This window comes from Xyrauchen texanus, chromosome 8 (assembly GCF_025860055.1).
Source record: "Xyrauchen texanus isolate HMW12.3.18 chromosome 8, RBS_HiC_50CHRs, whole genome shotgun sequence".
In the NCBI taxonomy this organism is placed as follows: Eukaryota; Metazoa; Chordata; class Actinopteri; order Cypriniformes; family Catostomidae; genus Xyrauchen; species Xyrauchen texanus.
In genome coordinates, this window is record NC_068283.1 from 27,785,475 (window position 1) to 27,807,301 (window position 21,827).

At 40.8% G+C, this 21,827-nt stretch overlaps 1 protein-coding gene across 1 annotated transcript in view; it reads left to right on the forward strand.

The window, feature by feature from the left end:
- LOC127647338 (uncharacterized) overlaps positions 1–21,200 on the forward strand; it is a 36,566-nt gene extending 15,366 nt beyond the window's left edge. Inside the window, exons 17-30 of the mRNA XM_052131522.1 lie at positions 223–376; positions 6,615–6,730; positions 6,868–7,021; positions 7,125–7,240; positions 7,716–7,869; positions 7,988–8,091; positions 8,533–8,686; positions 14,917–15,032; positions 15,170–15,323; positions 15,475–15,590; positions 15,682–15,835; positions 16,037–16,152; positions 19,084–19,332; positions 19,623–21,200. Of these exons, the coding sequence (XP_051987482.1) occupies positions 223–376; positions 6,615–6,730; positions 6,868–7,021; positions 7,125–7,240; positions 7,716–7,869; positions 7,988–8,091; positions 8,533–8,686; positions 14,917–15,032; positions 15,170–15,323; positions 15,475–15,590; positions 15,682–15,835; positions 16,037–16,152; positions 19,084–19,332; positions 19,623–19,697 (1,932 nt within the window). The 3' untranslated portion in view covers positions 19,698–21,200. The remainder of the gene's footprint in view (positions 1–222; positions 377–6,614; positions 6,731–6,867; positions 7,022–7,124; positions 7,241–7,715; positions 7,870–7,987; positions 8,092–8,532; positions 8,687–14,916; positions 15,033–15,169; positions 15,324–15,474; positions 15,591–15,681; positions 15,836–16,036; positions 16,153–19,083; positions 19,333–19,622) is intronic.
- The last annotated feature ends 627 nt before the right edge of the window (positions 21,201–21,827 follow it).

Sequence of the window (21,827 nt, forward strand, 5' to 3'; positions counted from 1 at the left end):
TAATCAAATTAAAAACATTACAAAGTTCCTTTAAGCACTTGAATTAATACAAAACATATTGCTCCATTAAACCACTGTGCAAATATACATTTTCTTCGAGAAGAAAGAATAGCAAATAGCAAATATGTGCTAATTAAATTGTTGTTTGAACTCTTTAAGGATAAATGTTACTGGTTGATAAACATAATTTAGGTTTTAAATGTGCATACATTGTCTTTGTAGGCTGTGTGTTGTGATGATTTCATCCACTGCTGTCCTCATGGTAAGATATGTAATGTTGCTGCTGGGTCATGTGACGACACTTCAGGCTCTGTGCCCTGGTTTGAGAAGGTGCCTGTGCAACCAATCAGCAGTCAAAAAGTGGCTAACAAACAAGGTAGGTGAATCCAGCCAGACTGATCTCACTGTTACTTTGCCGACAGTAGGTTGAAAGTTCTGCCTCTGAAATAGGTCTGTCTCACCAAAACACGTTAATTTACGTCGATTAATTAATCGAAAAATAATTTGCCGCAAAAATACCGCAATTAATCATGACCCAAAATATATTCTGTAATAAGAAATTCTACTACCATTGGAGCAATTCAAACTTAAAGTACCGCCTTGATGTTTTTGTGAATCTGTTGCAGTAAGGGGCAGTCAGCCTCAGCCTGGGTCTATACTGGCAATGTGCCTTATCAAGAGCAGCGGCAGAGATGAGGCTCTGGAGAGCAGGCAGTACAGCCTTTCACAGATGATGCTTTGATGATAAAATACACTTGGAACGAACACAAAAGAATATAGGGATCTCGAGACCCATTTGTCAAAGTTTTAAACTGCTTTTAACTTAAAACTGTGTCTTAAAACTAGGCTTTTATGATACGAGACACTGAAATGAGACAAAAACTTAAATTGAGACATTTTATGTCTGTCTGACACTAAGGCTGGGTATCGCGTTCGATACATTTTAAGCACCGACTGAATTGTCTCTAAACAATCGATTATTGAAAAATTTCTTGTTGTTCGGTACCAAATTTCAATACCTAAGGGGTTAATCTCTTCAACTTCAGTGATAAGCATGTAGCATGCTAGATATTCTCAAATCTAAAAGTGCCGGTGATTGGCTGTGTTTAGGCATCAAGGAAAAACAGAAGTTTACGCGGCTTACACGTGAGGCTTTAGTGTGTATGCATCTCAACCCCCATGGATGTAAAAGATGTGGAAAAGGTAAAAAGTGTGGCTACATTTCTCCAGGCTTGATGCCAACAGCATGCGATGCAGTATTTGCGACAAGATAATTGCTGCCAAGACCGGCAACACGACAAATCTGATCAGTCAAATCACTTTATTGTCACACTACCATGTACACAAGTGCAACAGTAGGGGAAAGTCTTGTGTGCAGTTCCGAGCAACATAGCAGTCATGACAGTGACGAGACATATACCAATTACAGTAAACAACATATTTACACAACACAATTTACATATCAAATGTACACATAATTAAACAACACAATAATATTAATATACAATGTACAGTAAACAATAAACATAATATAGAATACACATACAATAAAAATAAAAAGTATATAAAAAATATATATATACAGTAGTTGTATTGTGGAGAATATAATTATGACAGTGCAGTGTGAGATATAAGATTAATAAAGTGCAGTGCTGATTATTGATCGTGAGAGATCAAGTGTTAAAAATTCTGATTGCTTGGGGGAAGAAGCTGTCATGTAGTCGGCTGATGCGGGTCCTGATGCTGCGATACCGCCTGCCTGATGGTAGCAGTGAGAGCAGCCCATGACTCGGGTGGCTGGAGTCTCTGATGATCCTCCGAGCTTTTTTCACACACCGCCTGTTATAGATGTCCTGGAGGGAAGGAAGCTCACCTCCGATGATGTTTCTGGCGGTTCGCACCACCCTTCTGCAGGTCTTTGCGGTTGTGAGCGGTGCTATTGCCGTACCAGGCAGTGATGCAGCCAGTCAGGATACTCTCTACAGTACTGGTGTAGAACCGTGTGAGGATGTGGTGGTTCATTCCAAACTTCCTCAGTCGTCTCAGGAAGAAGAGGCGCTTGTGAGCCTTCACAACGGCCTCAGTGTGGACGGACCATGTGAGTTCCTCAGTAATGTGGACACCGAGGAACTTGAAGCTGCTGACTCTCTCCACTGGTGCTCCATTAATAGTGATGGGGCTGTTCTCTGTCTTTCCTCCTGAAGTCCACTACAAGCTCCTTGGTCTTACTGACGTTGAGGGAGTGGTTGTGCTCCTGACACCAGTGTGTCAGAGTGTGCACCTCCTCTCTGTTTCATCATTGTCAGTGATCAGACCTACCGCCGTCTTATCGTCAGCACTTGAAGCACTTGACAGTGCATGGAATACACTTAAGAGCAGAAAGTTGCTCCGTCTTTGACTGCAAGAAGACCGAGCCGGTGCAGTCATCCTCTCAGCGTACTCCTGCCACAGAGCTTAATTTAACATGCTTTAACACAGTTAATGGATGGGCAAGGAGGAGGCGAGAACCGGCTTGTCAATATAAATGATAATTTAATTAAACTCAAACCAAAAGCACAAACATAAACACACATGACCCGTAATTCTCTCTCTCTGGGACCATCGTCACCGGCCGCCTTTATCCCTCGTGCGCCTCATCAGGCCGATTGGGGACCGGGCGCGTGATATTCCAACCCGGCCCCGCCCCCCTCTGCTCCACACTCCTCCCGGCGTTATCTCAGGCCGGGGTGCCACCGGCATGACGTACACCCCCCTGGGGAGGGGTGTATCTTGCGTCCCGCATGGTCATCCCCGCCTTCCTCACCCTGGGAGGAGACAGGAGGGGGAAGACAACAACAACAGAAAAAAACAAAACAGGCAAGGGAAAAGGCCAACATAGTGCGACAGAGAGAGAGAGGAGAGAGAGAAAAAGCTCACTCACCGGTTCTCTGCTGTACCGTAGCGTGGTCCTCGAACACTCCTCCACACTCAGGCGGACGACAGCCGCTCCAATCCCGGGCGAACTGGAGTCAAACCTTCGACCCCCAGCGAGCAGAACGCCCCTCCGCTTTTCTGGCAGCAAATGGGGACACTCCTCCGCCCCTGGCAGCGGCCCTACCGCTCCGGGCAGTCGAGGCGTTTCTTCCCTCCTCCCCTCGGACGGGGGTCTCCCTCGACCCCTCCACATCTCTGGGGACGGCAGGGCACTCCTCCGCCCCCAGCAGCGGCTCCCTCGCTCCAGGCGGTCAGGGTATCCAGTCCCCACTTGCCCCACGGACGACGGCCGTTCCCCGCATCCGGGCAGTCGGGCTACTCCGTTACCCGGCAGATGGCAGCGGCGCTCCCCAGGGTGGACGGCAGTGTCGAGGACTCTGCGACGGGCATCCCTCCTCCTTCCCGTGCTTCGGCACCAATGTAACACAGTTAAAGGATGGGCAAGGAGGAGGCGAGAATCGGCTTGTCAATATAAATGATAATTTAATTAAACTCAAACCAAAAGCACAAACATAAACACACATGACGGACATGCCCGTAATTCTCTCTCTCTGAACCATCATCACCGGCCGCCTTTATTCCTCGCTTTATCCCTATTCCGACCCGGCCCCGCCCCCCTCCGCTCCACACATGCCCACTACATGAGTCCTCCTAAAAAACTTCTGATGAATGCAGCGGCACTATGACTGGGACACCGACAGGTAAGGTTAACATTTAACAAACCAACAAACAAAAACGGCTAACTTGTAGTGGTACATGCTTGTGTACATGTTAAATGAACGTTTCTGTGCACGGTGACATAGTCCTATAAACTGGGACCTACGTAACGTTAGATATTGTTTGGATGTATGGCTATAGATAGCTAGCTAAATCGATGCTAAAAATGCTTTAAGGTTGACAGTAACTGATCAAGTTTAATGTACATTAAACTAGTTATCTTGTTAAACTGTACTTAGGGTTGACTGAATTAACAGTTTAGCTTTATTGTTTTATTTTTTCCTCTTCACATTAATGTTATAGCCTCTGCCCCTGCCGACCCTGGCATGAGGAGACCAGAAGGCTCTGGAGATGAGTCTTTGAGTCTGTAAAAAAAGTCAACAAACTGAAAAAGTCTAAAAAAAAATTAAATGCAAAAAACCTCAAAAGTTGTTTTGAGGTAATGTTTGTAATCTGGTTTAAATGGATTTCATAAAATTGATATCGAAAAAAGTATCGTTTAGGAACCGGTATTGAAGTCAAGGTATCGGTGTCACGTTCCTGTGTTGTCTGCCCTATGTTCTCTGTTTCACTAATCACGTTTATGTCACGTTTCCTTGTTGTCTGCTCCGTGTTTTCCGTTTCACCCGTCACCGATCCCGTTCCATGTCACGTTTTCCCTGTTGTCCGCCCTGAGTCTCACTGTCCGTGTGTGAAACTGCACTTCCCACAATTCCCGGATCATGCTCCCAGCCCTGATCACTGTGTTATTGTCCGCACCTGTCTGTTATTTTGTCATTACCTTGTCTGTTTATTTAAACCCCGCTTTCTCCCCTTCCCGTTGTCGTTCGTTGATGTTCTATGTCTCCGCTCTCGCATGGTCTTACTCTCTCTCCGTGTTCCCTGCCTGTCTGTCAGCCCGCTCGAGGTTACCCTGTCATCTGTCCGTCCGTGGTTACCCTGTCGTGTCATCTGTCCGTCCGTGGTTACCCTGTCGTGTCATCTGTCCATCCGTGGTTACCCTGTCGTGTCATCTGTCCGTCCGTGGTTACCCTGTTGTTCTCCGCCCTCCGTATCCTCTTGTATTTAGTTTCCCTTTTTCCCATCGAGGACTTTCTTTTGTTCCTGTGTTTTGTTTATTCTGTTTTTGGTTACAATAAAAGCCGCATCTGGATCCACATTCCCGTCTGCCTTCTCCTGTTTCCTCACATCATAACAATCGGTAATGAAATTTTTCGAATGATACCCAGCCCTATTTGACGCATATACTGTACATAGTAGGGATGTCCCCAAAGCTGAATACCTAATTCGAAAAGGCACAAATAATGACTTCAAATGAATAACGAATTCATCCGAATAATACAAAAAAATATTCGGAAGACTGATCATCGCGAAAATTACAAAGCAATGATGAGTCTGTGACGACAATATTACAATAGTGTAAACCTTATGAATGAAAATGTGCACAGTGTAATTTCAAGTTTATCAGATAGCTGCGGTCTCGACTCCTTTTAATTCTCCGTTAATTGAGAGCGTCTCAGAAATATAATCTTGTCAAGAGTAATATTAACTAAGTTACTATTTCATACACACTTGACACTTCTTAATATGTCAGTTAACACATTAACACCAATTATTGCACACAATTCACATTTAAGGATTCATAAACCAACTTGAGCGCAAAGCTGATTAACACTTTTTATTGATTCAAAAAAATTACACAGAAAAGAAAAACATATATTCACAGAATCAACATATAACCTCCATTATTCCCTTTCCCCCTCCCAATCCCCAACCCAACCCTGACCCTCAACAAATATCGCTGTGGTCACACTTGAATATACACACACACACACACACAAAAAAAAAAAAGAAAGAAGAAAATATATATATAATATATATGTATAAAATAATAAAAAACAAATTTGGTGAAAAATGCCAAATAGCTGCCCCATACTGATTAAATGTATCTAAGTTGCCTAGCCTTCAACATGACATTTCCTTGAATACCGCTACCCTCCCCATCTCTGCGCACCACTCTTGAAATGAGGGAGCTCCAGCCAACATCCATCCCCTATGAATAATCTGTCTGCCGATCATAACACTGGCTAGGACCCAATTTTTTATGTGTTCATCCCCTATATTAATGACCTCCCCATCACCTTAAATACAGAGTCTGGGGCAAAATGAAATCTGAGTGCCTAATGCGTACCACGTAAAACTCTGAACCTTCAACCAAAATTCTTGGATCTTAGTTTCAACACACTACCAAAAAACATGGGTTGTGTCTCCATCTTCTGATTGGCATTGCCAGCAGGTGGGTGTGTCTTTAAGACCAAGCCTATACAATCTATAGGGGGTCCAATAGAATCAATGTAAAATCTTAAATTGCATAAGGCGCACCCTTGCATCCCTAATGTAGACTTGACGTTTTTTTAGAATCTCCATCCGCCAGACTCTGAATTAGCAGGGAGTAATACACTGATGCCTCATGACCTTTTCCAAATGCAGTAATCACAATTCCCTGAGTATCTGCCACTCTAGGGGGGTGTATGCTACTCCCAAAAATAGTACAGAGCAGGTAGCACAGCTGTAAATTCCTATAGAACTGAGATCTGGGAATCCCAAAATGTTGAACCATATTTTCAAAGGATCTCAACAATTCACACTCATATAGGTCATTGAGCATATTAACCTCCCTCACAATCCACTCTGACTAGCAGAAAGGGGACTTAATAATATATTATTTAGGGTTCAGCCATATGCTTGAGGCAACATTTAAATAAATGTCTGAATTAAACACTCTGGACACTTTTGTCCATATTGTGTGCAAATGCTTTTATGATTTGTTTTTTTGCTTTGCACTTCACGGCCACCGTAATAAACACATGTAGAACATATCTGCACGCCTTTACTTGTTCTTAAATTGTTTCTAACATTTTTAGGGGCATCTGTGGATTCTGATTATAATGTTCCCTGCAATGACACTGCAGCATGTCCAGATGAAACCACATGCTGTAAGACTAAAGAAGGAGAATGGGACTGCTGTCCTCTGCCAGAGGTAAAACTCTTAAGCAGGATCAGTGCACTTTACCCCATGAACAAGCAGCCTTGGCCTTGACCAATTTCCCAAATAACTAATCCTGGACAGTCATGTTTTGTTTTTAAATTACAAGTGTGCATTCATTGTGTCTTTAGGCGGTGTGTTGTGATGATTTCATTCACTGCTGTCCTCATGGTAAGATATGTAATGTTGCTGCTGGGTCATGTGATGACCCTTCAGGCTCTGTGCCCTGGTTTGAAAAGGTGCCTGTGCAACGAATCAGCAGTCAGAATTTGGCTGACACACAAGGTAGGTGAATCCAGGAAGCACAAACACATGTGGACGTCTATAAACACACATGCAAAATAGTTTAGTACCCTTTTAGTTCTTAATTAGTTTCAATATTTTCTAGTGTCTTCTGTAGATTCAGACTATAATGTTCCATGCAATGACACTGCAGCATGTCCAGATGAAACCACATGCTGTAAGACTAAAGAAGGAGAATGGGCCTGCTGTCCTCTGCCAGAGGTAAATCACCGCACCTGATCTAATACTAAACGCTTCAACTGGATCAATGCACGGTACCCCATAGACAAGTACCTTGGCCATAAAATCTCTCTATGACATTGTCGCTTAATGGATAACAATACTGGTGGACTGTTATGTTTTTGTAATAAGCAGGAATGTCAGTCAATAAGAAATCAAGTAATTGCATGGTATGCTAATGGATTAATCAATCAAATTAATTATGATAGCATTTATCAGTATTTGCTGTGAAAAATCCCAACATTAAGAACATTCTAGACATTGCATTATTGTGGCAGATGAGTGAAGCATTAGCATCTAAAACAGGCTTTATAAGTCAATAGATTATTTGTTTTATTGACATAAAAGTCACTATGCAATGAAGTATGTGATGACACTTAATCCACAGTAGGCTATACCACAAAGCAGTGTTTTACGAGCATTTATATGTAAATGAGCGTGTTATCTTTTTCTGTAGGCTGTGTGTTGTGATGATTTCATTCACTGCTGTCCTCATGGTAAGATATGTAATGTTGCTGCTGGGTCATGTGACGACACTTCAGGCTCTGTGCCCTGGTTTGAAAAGGTGCCTGTGCGACCAATCAGCAGTCAGAATGTGGCTGACACTCAAGGTAGATGAATCCCGGAAGCACAAACACACGTGAACGTCTATAAACACACATGCAAAATATTTTAGTACCCTTTTAGTTGTACTTAATTAGTTTCTATTTTTTCTATTGTCTTCTGTAGATTCAGACTATAATGTCCCCTGCAATGACACTGCAGCATGTCCAGATGAAACCACATGCTGTAAGACTAAAGAAGGAGAATGGGCCTGCTGTCCTCTGCCAGAGGTAAATCACCTCACCTGAATCTGTTACTGACATAGGTTTCATTTATGGTGGGGGCAGTGGGGACATGTCCCCACCACTTTTACCTTGGTTGAGTTTGTCCCCACCGCTTGAATAAAATAGCTTGACCCATGTATCATACTAATAGTTTATATGCTCATTCATGCATTTATACACTGAACTATAAAATCCAGGGACTGACAGTGGCAGATGTAGAGAAAGTAATCAAATTAAAAACATTACAAAGTTCCTTTAAGCACTTGAATTAATACAAAACATATTGCTCCATTAAACCACTGTGCAAATATACATTTTCTTCGAGAAGAAAGAATAGCAAATAGCAAATATGTGCTAATTAAATTGTTGTTTGAACTCTTTAAGGATAAATGTTACTGGTTGATAAACATAATTTAGGTTTTAAATGTGCATACATTGTCTTTGTAGGCTGTGTGTTGTGATGATTTCATCCACTGCTGTCCTCATGGTAAGATATGTAATGTTGCTGCTGGGTCATGTGACGACACTTCAGGCTCTGTGCCCTGGTTTGAGAAGGTGCCTGTACAACCAATCAGCAGTCAAAAAGTGGCTAACAAACAAGGTAGGTGAATCCAGCCAGACTGATCTCACTGTTACTTTGCCGACAGTAGGTTGAAAGTTCTGCCTCTGAAATAGGTCTGTCTCACCAAAACACGTTAATTTACGTCGATTAATTAATCGAAAAATAATTTGCCGCAAAAATACCGCAATTAATCATGACCCAAAATATATTCTGTAATAAGAAATTCTACTACCATTGGAGCAATTCAAACTTAAAGTACCGCCTTGATGTTTTTGTGAATCCGTTGCAGTAAGGGGCAGTCAGCCTCAGCCTGGGTCTATACTGGCAATGCGCCTTATCAAGAGCAGCGGCAGAGATGAGGCTCTGGAGAGCAGGCAGTACAGCCTTTCACAGATGATGCTTTGATGATAAAATACACTTGGAACGAACACAAAAGAATATAGGGATCTCGAGACCCATTTGTCAAAGTTTTAAACTGCTTTTAACTTAAAACTGTGTCTTAAAACTAGGCTTTTATGATACGAGACACTGAAATGAGACAAAAACTTAAATTGAGACATTTTATGTCTGTCTGACACTAAGGCTGGGTATCGCGTTCGATACATTTTAAGCACCGACTGAATTGTCTCTAAACAATCGATTATTGAAAAATTTCTTGTTGTTCGGTACCAAATTTCAATACCTAAGGGGTTAATCTCTTCAACTTCAGTGATAAGCATGTAGCATGCTAGATATTCTCAAATCTAAAAGTGCCGGTGATTGGCTGTGTTTAGGCATCAAGGAAAAACAGAAGTTTACGCGGCTTACACGTGAGGCTTTAGTGTGTATGCATCTCAACCCCCATGGATGTAAAAGATGTGGAAAAGGTAAAAAGTGTGGCTACATTTCTCCAGGCTTGATGCCAACAGCATGCGATGCAGTATTTGCGACAAGATAATTGCTGCCAAGACCGGCAACACGACAAATCTGATCAGTCAAATCATTTTATTGTCACACTACCATGTACACAAGTGCAACAGTAGGTGAAAGTCTTGTGTGCAGTTCCGAGCAACATAGCAGTCATGACAGTGATGAGACATATACCAATTACAGTAAACAACATATTTACACAACACAATTTACATATCAAATGTACACATAATTAAACAACACAATAATATTAATATACAATGTACAGTAAACAATAAACATAATATAGAATACACATACAATAAAAATAAAAAGTATATAAAAAATATATATATACAGTAGTTGTATTGTGGAGAATATAATTATGACAGTGCAGTGTGAGATATAAGATTAATAAAGTGCAGTGCTGATTATTGATCGTGAGAGATCAAGTGTTAAAAATTCTGATTGCTTGGGGAAGAAGCTGTCATGTAGTCGGCTGATGCGGTCCTGATGCTGCGATACCGCCTGCCTGATGGTAGCAGTGAGAGCAGCCCATGACTCGGGTGGCTGGAGTCTCTGATGATCCTCCTAGCTTTTTTCACACACCGCCTGTTATAGATGTCCTGGAGGGAGGGAAGCTCACCTCCGTTGATGTTTCTGGCGGTTCGCACCACCCTTCTGCAGGTCTTTGCGGTTGTGAGCGGTGCTATTGCCGTACCAGGCAGTGATGCAGCCAGTCAGGATACTCTCTACAGTACTGGTGTAGAACCGTGTGAGGATGTGGTGGTTCATTCCAAACTTCCTCAGTCGTCTCAGGAAGAAGAGGCGCAGGTGAGCCTTCACAACGGCCTCAGTGTGGACGGACCATGTGAGTTCCTCAGTAATGTGGACACCGAGGAACTTGAAGCTGCTGACTCTCTCCACTGGTGCTCCATTAATAGTGATGGGGCTGTGTTCTCTGTCTTTCCTCCTGAAGTCCACTACAAGCTCCTTGGTCTTACTGACGTTGAGGGAGTGGTTGTGCTCCTGACACCAGTGTGTCAGAGTGTGCACCTCCTCTCTGTTTCATCATTGTCAGTGATCAGACCTACCGCCGTCTTATCGTCAGCACTTGAAGCACTTGACAGTGCATGGAATACACTTAAGAGCAGAAAGTTGCTCCGTCTTTGACTGCAAGAAGACCGAGCCGGTGCAGTCATCCTCTCAGCGTACTCCTGCCACAGAGCTTAATTTAACATGCTGTAACACAGTTAATGGATGGGCAAGGAGGAGGCGAGAACCGGCTTGTCAATATAAATGATAATTTAATTAAACTCAAACCAAAAGCACAAACATAAACACACATGACCCGTAATTCTCTCTCTCTGGGACCATCGTCACCGGCCGCCTTTATCCCTCGTGCGCCTCATCAGGCCGATTGGGGACCGGGCGCGCGATATTCCAACCCGGCCCCGCCCCCCTCTGCTCCACACTCCTCCCGGCGTTATCTCAGGCCGGGGTGCCACCGGCATGACGTACACCCCCCTGGGGAGGGGTGTATCTTGCGTCCCGCATGGTCATCCCCGCCTTCCTCGCCCTGGGAGGAGACAGGAGGGGGAAGACAACAACAACAGAAAAAAACAAAACAGGCAAGGGAAAAGGCCAACATAGTGCGACAGAGAGAGAGAGGAGAGAGAGAAAAAGCTCACTCACCGGTTCTCTGCTGTACCGTAGCGTGGTCCTCGAACACTCCTCCACACTCAGGCGGACGACAGCCGCTCCAATCCCGGGCGAACTGGAGTCAAACCTTCGACCCCCAGCGAGCAGAACGCCCCTCCGCTTTTCTGGCAGCAAATGGGGACACTCCTCCGCCCCTGGCAGCGGCCCTACCGCTCCGGGCAGTCGAGGCGTTTCTTCCCTCCTCCCCTCGCGGACGGGGGTCTCCCTCGACCCCTCCACATCTCTGGGGACGGCAGGGCACTCCTCCGCCCCCAGCAGCGGCTCCCTCGCTCCAGGCGGTCAGGGTATCCAGTCCCCACTTGCCCCACGGACGACGGCTGTTCCCCGCATCCGGGCAGTCGGGCTACTCCGTTACCCGGCAGATGGCAGCGGCGCTCCCCAGGGTGGACGGCAGTGTCGAGGACTCTGCGACGGGCATCCCTCCTCCTTCCCGTGCTTCGGCACCAATGTAACACAGTTAAAGGATGGGCAAGGAGGAGGCGAGAATCGGCTTGTCAATATAAATGATAATTTAATTAAACTCAAACCAAAAGCACAAACATAAACACACATGACGGACATGCCCGTAATTCTCTCTCTCTCGAACCATCATCACCGGCCGCCTTTATTCCTCGCTTTATCCCTATTCCGACCCGGCCCCGCCCCCCTCCGCTCCACACATGCCCACTACATGAGTCCTCCTAAAAAACTTCTGATGAATGCAGCGGCACTATGACTGGGACACCGACAGGTAAGGTTAACATTTAACAAACCAACAAACAAAAACGGCTAACTTGTAGTGGTACATGCTTGTGTACATGTTAAATGAACGTTTCTGTGCACGGTGACATAGTCCTATAAACTGGGACCTACGTAACGTTAGATATTGTTTGGATGTATGGCTATAGATAGCTAGCTAAATCGATGCTAAAAATGCTTTAAGGTTGACAGTAACTGATCAAGTTTAATGTACATTAAACTAGTTATCTTGTTAAACTGTACTTAGGGTTGACTGAATTAACAGTTTAGCTTTATTGTTTTATTTTTTCCTCTTCACATTAATGTTATAGCCTCTGCCCCTGCCGACCCTGGCATGAGGAGACCAGAAGGCTCTGGAGATGAGTCTTTGAGTCTGTAAAAAAAGTCAACAAACTGAAAAAATCAACAAAAAAAAATTAAATGCAAAAAACCTCAAAAGTTGTTTTGAGGTAATGTTTGTAATCTGGTTTAAATGGATTTCATAAAATTGATATCGAAAAAAGTATCGTTTAGGAACCGGTATCGAAGTCAAGGTATCGGTGTCACGTTCCTGTGTTGTCTGCCCTATGTTCTCTGTTTCACTAATCACGTTTATGTCACGTTTCCTTGTTGTCTGCTCCGTGTTTTCCGTTTCACCCGTCACCGATCCCGTTCCATGTCACGTTTTCCCTGTTGTCCGCCCTGAGTCTCACTGTCCGTGTGTGAAACTGCACTTCCCACAATTCCCGGATCACGCTCCCAGCCCTGATCACTGTGTTATTGTCCGCACCTGTCTGTTATTTTGTCATTACCTTGTCTGTTTATTTAAACCCCGCTTTCTCCCCTTCCCGTTGTCGTTCGTTGATGTTCTATGTCTCCGCTCTCGCATGGTCTTACTCTCTCTCTGTGTTCCCTGCCTGTCTGTCAGCCCGCTCGAGGTTACCCTGTCATCTGTCCGTCCGTGGTTACCCTGTCGTGTCATCTGTCTGTCTGTGGTTACCCTGTCGTGTCATCTGTCCATCCGTGGTTACCCTGTTGTTCTCCGCCCTCCGTATCCTCTTGTATTTAGTTTCCCTTTTTCCCATCGAGGACTTTCTTTTGTTCCTGTGTTTTGTTTATTCTGTTTTTTGGTTACAATAAAAGCCGCATCTGGATCCACATTCCCGTCTGCCTTCTCCTGTTTCCTCACATCATAACAATCGGTAATGAAATTTTTCGAATGATACCCAGCCCTATTTGATGCATATACTGTACATAGTAGGGATGTCCCCAAAGCCGAATACCTTATTCGAAAAGGCACAAATAATGACTTCAAATGAATAACGAATTCATCCGAATAATACAAAAAAATATTCGGAAGACTGATCATCGCGAAAATTACAAAGCAATGATGAGTCTGTGACGACAATATTACAATAGTGTAAACCTTATGAATGAAAATGTGCACAGTGTAATTTCAAGTTTATCAGATAGCTGCGGTCTCGACTCCTTTTAATTCTCCGTTAATTGAGAGCGTCTCAGAAATATAATCTTGTCAAGAGTAATATTAACTAAGTTACTATTTCATACACACTTGACACTTCTTAATATGTCAGTTAACACATTAACACCAATTATTGCACACAATTCACATTTAAGGATTCATAAACCAACTTGAGCGCAAAGCTGATTAACACTTTTTATTGATTCAAAAAAATTACACAGAAAAGCAAAACATATATTCACAGAATCAACATATAACCTCCATTATTCCCTTTCCCCCTCCCAATCCCCAACCCAACCCTGACCCTCAACAAATATCGCTGTGGTCACACTTGAATATACACACACATACACAAAAAAAAAAGAAAGAAGAAAATATATATATAATATATATGTATAAAATAATCAAAAAGAAATTTGGCGAAAAATGCCAAATAGCTGCCCCATATTGATTAAATGTATCTAAGTTGCCTAGCCTTCAACATGACATTTCCTTGAATACCGCTACCCTCCCCATCTCTGCGCACCACTCTTGAAATGAGGGAGCTCCAGCCAACATCCATCCCCTAAGAATAATCTGTCTGCCGATCATAACACTTGCTAGGACCCAATTTTTTATGTGTTCATCCCCTATATTAATGACCTCCCCATCACCTTAAATACAGAGTCTGGGGCAAAATGAAATCTGAGTGCCTAATACGTACCACGTAAAACTCTGAACCTTCAACCAAAATTCTTGGATCTTAGTTTCAACACACTACCAAAAAACATGGGTTGTGTCTCCATCTTCTGATTGGCATTGCCAGCAGGTGGGTGTGTCTTTAAGACCAAGCCTATACAATCTATAGGGGGTCCAATAGAATCAATGTAAAATCTTAAATTGCATAAGGCGCACCCTTGCATCCCTAATGTAGACTTGACGTTTTTTTAGAATCTCCATCCGCCAGACTCTGAATTAGCAGGGAGTAATACACTAATGCCTCATGACCTTTTCCAAATGCAGTAATCACAATTCCCTGAGTATCTGCCACTCTAGGGGGGTGTATGCTACTCCCAAAAATAGTACAGAGCAGGTAGCACAGCTGTAAATTCCTATAGAACTGAGATCTGGGAATCCCAAAATGTTGAACCATATTTTCAAAGGATCTCAACAATTCACACTCATATAGGTCATTGAGCATATTAACCTCCCTCACAATCCACTCTGACTAGCAGAAAGGGGACTTAATAATATATTATTTAGGGTTCAGCCATATGCTTGAGGCAACATTTAAATAAATGTCTGAATTAAACACTCTGGACACTTTTGTCCATACTGTGTGCAAATGCTGTGATTCTGATTTGATGTTGTGTTTTATGATTTGTTGTTTTGCTTTGCACTTCACGGCCACCGTAATAAACACATGTAGAACATATCTGCACGCCTTTACTTGTTCTTAAATTGTTTCTAACATTTCTAGGGGCATCTGTGGATTCCGATTATAATGTTCCCTGCAATGACACTGCAGCATGTCCAGATGAAACCACATGCTGTAAGACTAAAGAAGGAGAATGGGCCTGCTGTCCTCTGCCAGAGGTAAAACTCTTAAGCAGGATCAGTGCACTTTACCCCATGAACAAGCAGCCTTGGCCTTGACCAATTTCCCAAATAACTAATCCTGGACAGTCATGTTTTGTTTTTAAATTACAAGTGTGCATTCATTGTGTCTTTAGGCGGTGTGTTGTGATGATTTCATTCACTGCTGTCCTCATGGTAAGATATGTAATGTTGCTGCTGGGTCATGTGACGACACTTCAGGCTCTGTGCCCTGGTTTGAGAAGGTGCCTGTGCAACGAATCAGCAGTCAGAATGTGGCTAACACACAAGGTTGTTAAACAAATACTCCATATTCAAAGCAGTGAATCAAGTTCACACAGACTCATGAATCTGCATACGTATATACTTACAGTATATATACAAATCACACACTGTAACTCAACTAGTTTATTTGTTCTTAAACTGTTTCTATAATTTCTAGGGGCTTCTGTGGATACCGATTATAATGTTCCCTGCAATGACACTGCAGCATGTCCAGATGAAACCACATGCTGTAAGACTAAAGAAGGAGAATGGGCCTGCTGTCCTCTGCCAGAGGTAAATCACAGCACCTGATCTAATACTAAACCCTTCAACTGGATCAATGTTTTGTTTTTAAATTACAAGTGTGCATTCATTGTGTCTTTAGGCGGTGTGTTGTGATGATTTCATTCACTGCTGTCCTCATGGTAAGATATGTAATGTTGCTGCTGGGTCATGTGACGACACTTCAGGCTCTGTGCCCTGGTTTGAGAAGGTGCCTGTGCAACGAATCAGCAGTCAGAATGTGGCTAACACACAAGGTAAGTTAATCCAGCATGCACAAGCACACCCAAGTTAACTTTTACACTTACACACACACACACACACACACACACACACACACACACACACACACACACACACACACACACACACACACACACACACACACACACACACACACACACACAGAGAGAACATGGAACATTTTTACTATATTAAATTGTTTCCATCATTTGTAGTACCTTCAATAGATTCAAAAACTAATGTTGCCTGTGATGACTTCATGGACTGCCCAGATGAAAGTACATGCTGTAAGGCTGTAGATGGTAAATTGAGCTGCTGTCCTTTTCCAGATGTAAGTCTCCTCACTTGGAACCTCACTCTTCAGTAGACACTTCGCTAAGCCATTACATCTATTTATACTGTACTTCTTAAAGGGATAGTTCAGCCAAAAATGAAAATTCGGTCATCATTTACTCCCCCTCATGCCATCCCAGATGTGTATTACTTCCTTTCTTCTGCAGAACACAAATTAAGACTTTTAGAATAATATCTCAGCTCTGTTTGTCTTTACAATGCAAGTGAATGTTGACCAGAACTTAGAAGCTCCAAAAATGCACATAAAGGCAGCATAAATGTAATCCATATTTTTCCAGTGGTTTAATCCATGACTTCTGAAGCGATATGACAGGTTTGGGTGAGACAAAGATCAACATTTAAGTCAATTTTTTATAAATATAAATCTCTACTTTCACTTCCACATTTGTATTCTTTTGTTTTTGGCCATTCACATTCTTCGTGCATATCATCAACTACTGGTCAAAGGTGGAGATTTATAGTAAAAAAAATACTTAAATATTGCTCTGTTTATCACAGCTATCATATCGCTTCTGAATACATGGATTAAACCACTGGAGTTATATGGATTACTTTTATGATGCCTTTATGTAATTTTTATGTCTGTATGGACCATCAGAGCTGGGATATTCTTCTAAGAACCTTCATTTTGTTCTGCATAAGAAAGAAAGTCATACACATCTGGGATGGCATGAGGTGGAGTACATGATGAGAGAATTTTCATTTTTGGGTGAACTATTCCTTAAAGATTTAACAAATAGTTTCAAGTAGCAGTACACAGTGTTGTTTACAGGGTTAGTTCACCTGTAATTTAACAATCTGTGATATATTCACCCTCATGTCATTCCAAACCTCTATAGCTTTCTTTCTTCTGTGTACAAGAGGAGAAATTTTAAGAATGTTGATGCTGCTCTTTTTTCCATACAATGAAACTGAATAGGAATTAACAGCTCGAGTTTGAAATTGTACTTCTTTCTGCTCAAATATGCTATTTACAGTAATCTACTCTGTAGTGAATTAGGATATTTAGTTTAACTAGATTTTTCACTTTTTTGAAGAAAATGTGTGTGGTGCTTGACTCGCCCGTGCAAAAATCGCCACCGTATTGATGAGGCATCCTTCCAAGTAGTTGCAAATGCATTGCTATGCAGTTGCTATGGTGTTCTTGGTGATTGCCTGGGGCGTGTTTATGATTTCTGAGGCCCCAAGCAACTGACCAAGCTGGGCTCCATTTTGAAAATTTTAGCTTCACAAATTACATAAAATGTATTTTAAATCAATTTAATTTTAAATTCATCCTATCAACCATTGTAGCCAAGTACATTCAAAATTTGTAATTAAATAAAAATCCATTTAAAGATAATTATCGATTATATGTTTTTTCCAGTCCAGTTTTTCCACAATACAGTAATAAAAAAAAGCTATATTTACTTAAATTTTTTTGAACAGGGTGTGCAAAACCTACTACTTTTGAAATTCAGTTGTTATTTTTAAATTTTATAACCCAACAATTATTTATTGTTGTCCAGTTTGTCATTATAAAATGATACAGTATTATTTTTACTTTGAGGATTTGTTGTATAAAATAGTAATATATTCCTGTTTTACATTCACCTGGAGTTTATTTTCTGATGCCGAGACTGAATTTTATGTACACATCGTAGGCAACATCGGTAACTAACAATAAGGATACAAATCATGGCGGCCCCTCAGCACACTAGAGCAAAAGGAATAAAACCATTGCCATTTATCAAGTGCTGAAATTTGCTTGTTGTAGAACAACCTGGAATAATTGTAACAGTCCCCTCTTTGCAACCTGAACTTGCTCAGAACGTTAAATCTTTGTGACACCTGTGCAAAAAGCTTTGCCGCCAGGTAACTCCGCCCCTTCTACTATGTGGGCACATGCGACCGCTGAGTGCATGAAGTGTCCAACATTTCATAGTAGTTGAATATATAGTTATTTCACTTGAAGAAGTATATCATACGCATATTCATAGTACTCTTATTGATTAGCATATGTGCATTAAGTTCAACAAAATAGGGGACAAGACAATTTGGACAAAATATCAAACCAAGCTGCATTACTTTTAAACAGAAAGGCAGAGAAAAACAATAATCACACTTTTTGAAGTTTTTAGGTTCCAAACGATAAATCAAAATTAGGATACAAGAATTTGGACACTTTTTGGTTGTCAAATGTTAATGAAACAAATTATATTGTCTAAAATTGTAGTCATTAATGTAATATTTTGGATTATATTTTAAAGGTAATCTTATCTGATTTCTTTTAGATTACTTTTGGATTATGTCTAGCCTAATTGTTGATTATTTGATGTCACATGCATTTGAGTAGGATAAGCTTGAATCATTTTGACATAATGTTGCTTAAAATACATTCAAGAAAACTTTCTTATTTTATGAAAATATGAGAATTCATATGATTTCATTTGATGATATGTGTGTGTGTGTTTTACTTGTTATTTATCTGTTTCTGAGTGAGCTTAAAAAAGGCACTTCAAATGTTCTTACTCCAGCAATTTCGGCATTAAAAACACCATCCATGTGTGGTAACAGCTCAGACCAGTTATATTAGCAAATAACGATACACTAAAAAAAGTTGTTGCAAAAGCACATTTATGTATATTTTTGAAGGTGAGTACAAAAGTAATTTGTGAAAATAAAACTAATTTATGCAATCGGTTCGGCATGTATATGTAGATTACCACTCCATTTTCAGTGTAACAGCTTGTGCCTAGTGGCTAGTATCAGGCCTGTGTGTGGAATTCCATATGTAATTATGTAATCCAAAAATATAACTGCAATCTGATTACAAGTGTTTTAAGAATGTAATTTAATCTAATTATAAGTACTAGATTTTTGTAATCTGATTACATCTAATACATCATACACCTCTGGTATGCCATAGGCGGTTTGCTGCCCTGACCAGGAGCACTGCTGTCCCACTGGCTATGAATGTGACATGCATGGACGCTCCTGTGTTAAATCCATTTGGCTGCAGATGGACACAGTCCCACTCACCCACACTGGTCGCTCAAAGCCACAGCCAAGCATCTCAGAAAAGGACATTCAGTGTGGTGGGGCTTTTAGTTGCCTTGATGGTGAGACCTGTTGTCCATCCTCTGAGACCTCCTGGGGCTGTTGCCCATCTGCTAAGGTAAGCACTTAAACTTAGAATTGAGAAGTAAAGCCAGTTTACATATTTAGCACTTCCTCGTGAGTCTGCACCTGGTGCCAGGCAGAAATATATTTCATTTAAAGAAAGCAGTCAATGAAAGATATTCATCCAGACTCCTAATATCCTTATAAACTGTTCTCTTCCATCAAAGAATTAAATTAGCACAATGTCTTATCTGAGCTTTATTGATTTATCGGCTAGTCAATTTAAATGGCCTTTCTGCAGTTCTTTTCCTCTTTTCTTTCCTTATTATCTCTCTTTCTCTCTAGGCGGTGTGCTGTAAAGATATGAAACACTGCTGCCCTGCTGGCTACCAATGTGGTGAAGGTGGAGTTTGTACCTAAGCCACAGGCTTCAACTGGAAAAACTGGAGATACTGGAAGGTGTTCTATTCCAAAAACAAACAAGCTATGTTTATATGAAAACACTTGTGTCTGTCTAACTCAGATACACCCCACATTCCTTACAGTGTCAGACAGTTTTATTGCTACATTTATCAGAGTACTAATCGGAGGTAATCAGACCATTATTTAACTACAAAGGGTGAAATTGATTATTTTATTTACAGGGCTAAGTTTCTTGAGGGTTGAACAAGATAAGATCTGTCTACATTCTCAATTAGCAATACCAACTATAATGTTTGAATAATTGAGACATTCATACATTTTGTATGAGAATGTGCTATTATAGTAAAGTGTGTACAATGTGTTCATAATTTTATACAGTTTCCAGTGTTTTGGTTACTGCACAGTTTATATGAAGTTTATCCAGTTTATCCAGGAATGTGGTGTCATGATATAACCCAAATTAAGGCATAGATGGTGTATGTATCTGGTGGCTGTATTAATATACAAACATTATTGTAGGTCTCCTTTGGTTTGCAGGTTACATTTTTGAGACTTGACATCATGCAATCTTGTGATTATGGTTAAGACACCAAGTATACGGAAACATTTTAAATTAAACTCTTCAGATAAGACATCATGTTTTCTGTGTAACCTTCTATTGCATGTCAGGTCAAATCTTCCTCATTCCTATTTCCAGTGATGGGCAGTAGTTTCGCTACAAATAGCGAAGCTATTAGCTTAACTACATTTCTGAGTAGCTATATGGTAGCTTCGCTAGTTTTAAAATCAAGTAGCTTTTCAGTAGCGAAGCTATATTTTTGACAAGGTAGCGGTGTTGATAAACGCTACAACACTACAACATGCCTTGCACCCAGTGTTTACTAATGGCAGTTTTGAATAAGAACTAAAGATGTCTGATCACAAATGAATTGCTGTTTTTGAGTCAAAGTGATAGGAAAGCGGTCTGAAGCGGTTCAGTGAATTTAGACATCGGCATGTCTTAATATGAATTTACATGATTTTTTTTTTTTTACATACACACGTATTGCACTTACTTGTATACTGTATTGCACTGAACTGTTTTTATACTGTACAATGGCTTTGATAAACATCATGTGAATACATCTTTTAGATGCTTTGTCTATGACAGTATGCTCTGTGCATCTGCTGTTGAAAAAAAAGTAGCTTAAATATAGCACGCTACTTTTGGCATGTAGTTGTAGTATAACTTGCTACTTTCTCTGAATTGTAATTTTTAGCTGAGCTTCACAATTTCTTCTGTTGAGTAGTTGGTAGCTTAGGTAGTTACATTTTTTTAGCAGCTAGCCCAACAGTGCCTATTTCTCAATCACAGCAACTAACCCTACAACTGATTTGTGTAATTTTCATCTTTATTGATCTAGATGCTTGCTGGTTTAAAAAAAAAAAAAAAAAAAAAAGAAATGGACCTTTCCAAAATCTTGTCAGTTCTGAAAGAAAAATAAAATAAAATTGTCTCCATCTATGTTTATTCTCATTTGTATCTTCTTTTAATTTTTAATTAAACCCTATTTGATCATATTGGATGAACCTGTTCAAATTATATATCTATATATATTAATCTAGAATAAACATTTAATTTTTAAATCTTCTATAACTATAGAATGATTATGGAGTGGTTGTTTAAATTTTAATATACAAGGAATATTAGGGGAAAAAATTATGCATGGTGTTGTGATTGAACATATTCTTTAAGTTTTTCATAACTTTTAATCACCTGTTTGTATAGCAAATCTAAGGAGTCCAGCTGTTTGACAAATTAATTTTTAAAGTACACAGAGTCTATGTAATCTATGGCATAAAATGGCATGTAGAATTATAAACAAGTTATAAATTTTTTTATTTAAAACAGTTTTGCTTTTGATGAAGCGCAAAATGTCACACTGTAGGACATTGCTGTCACTGCTTGAAATGTTATGTCAGCTTAACAAATTGTTAGAAATAAAGACATTATAATCATATACTTTAAAATTATTTCTCATCAAACAGCAAGAATCAACCCCTCATTTAAAGGAAACTTAGATTCTTACCGTTTGGAGAAATCCCGGACGAGCCCCCAATTGTTAGAAATAAAGAGTCTTCTAAACG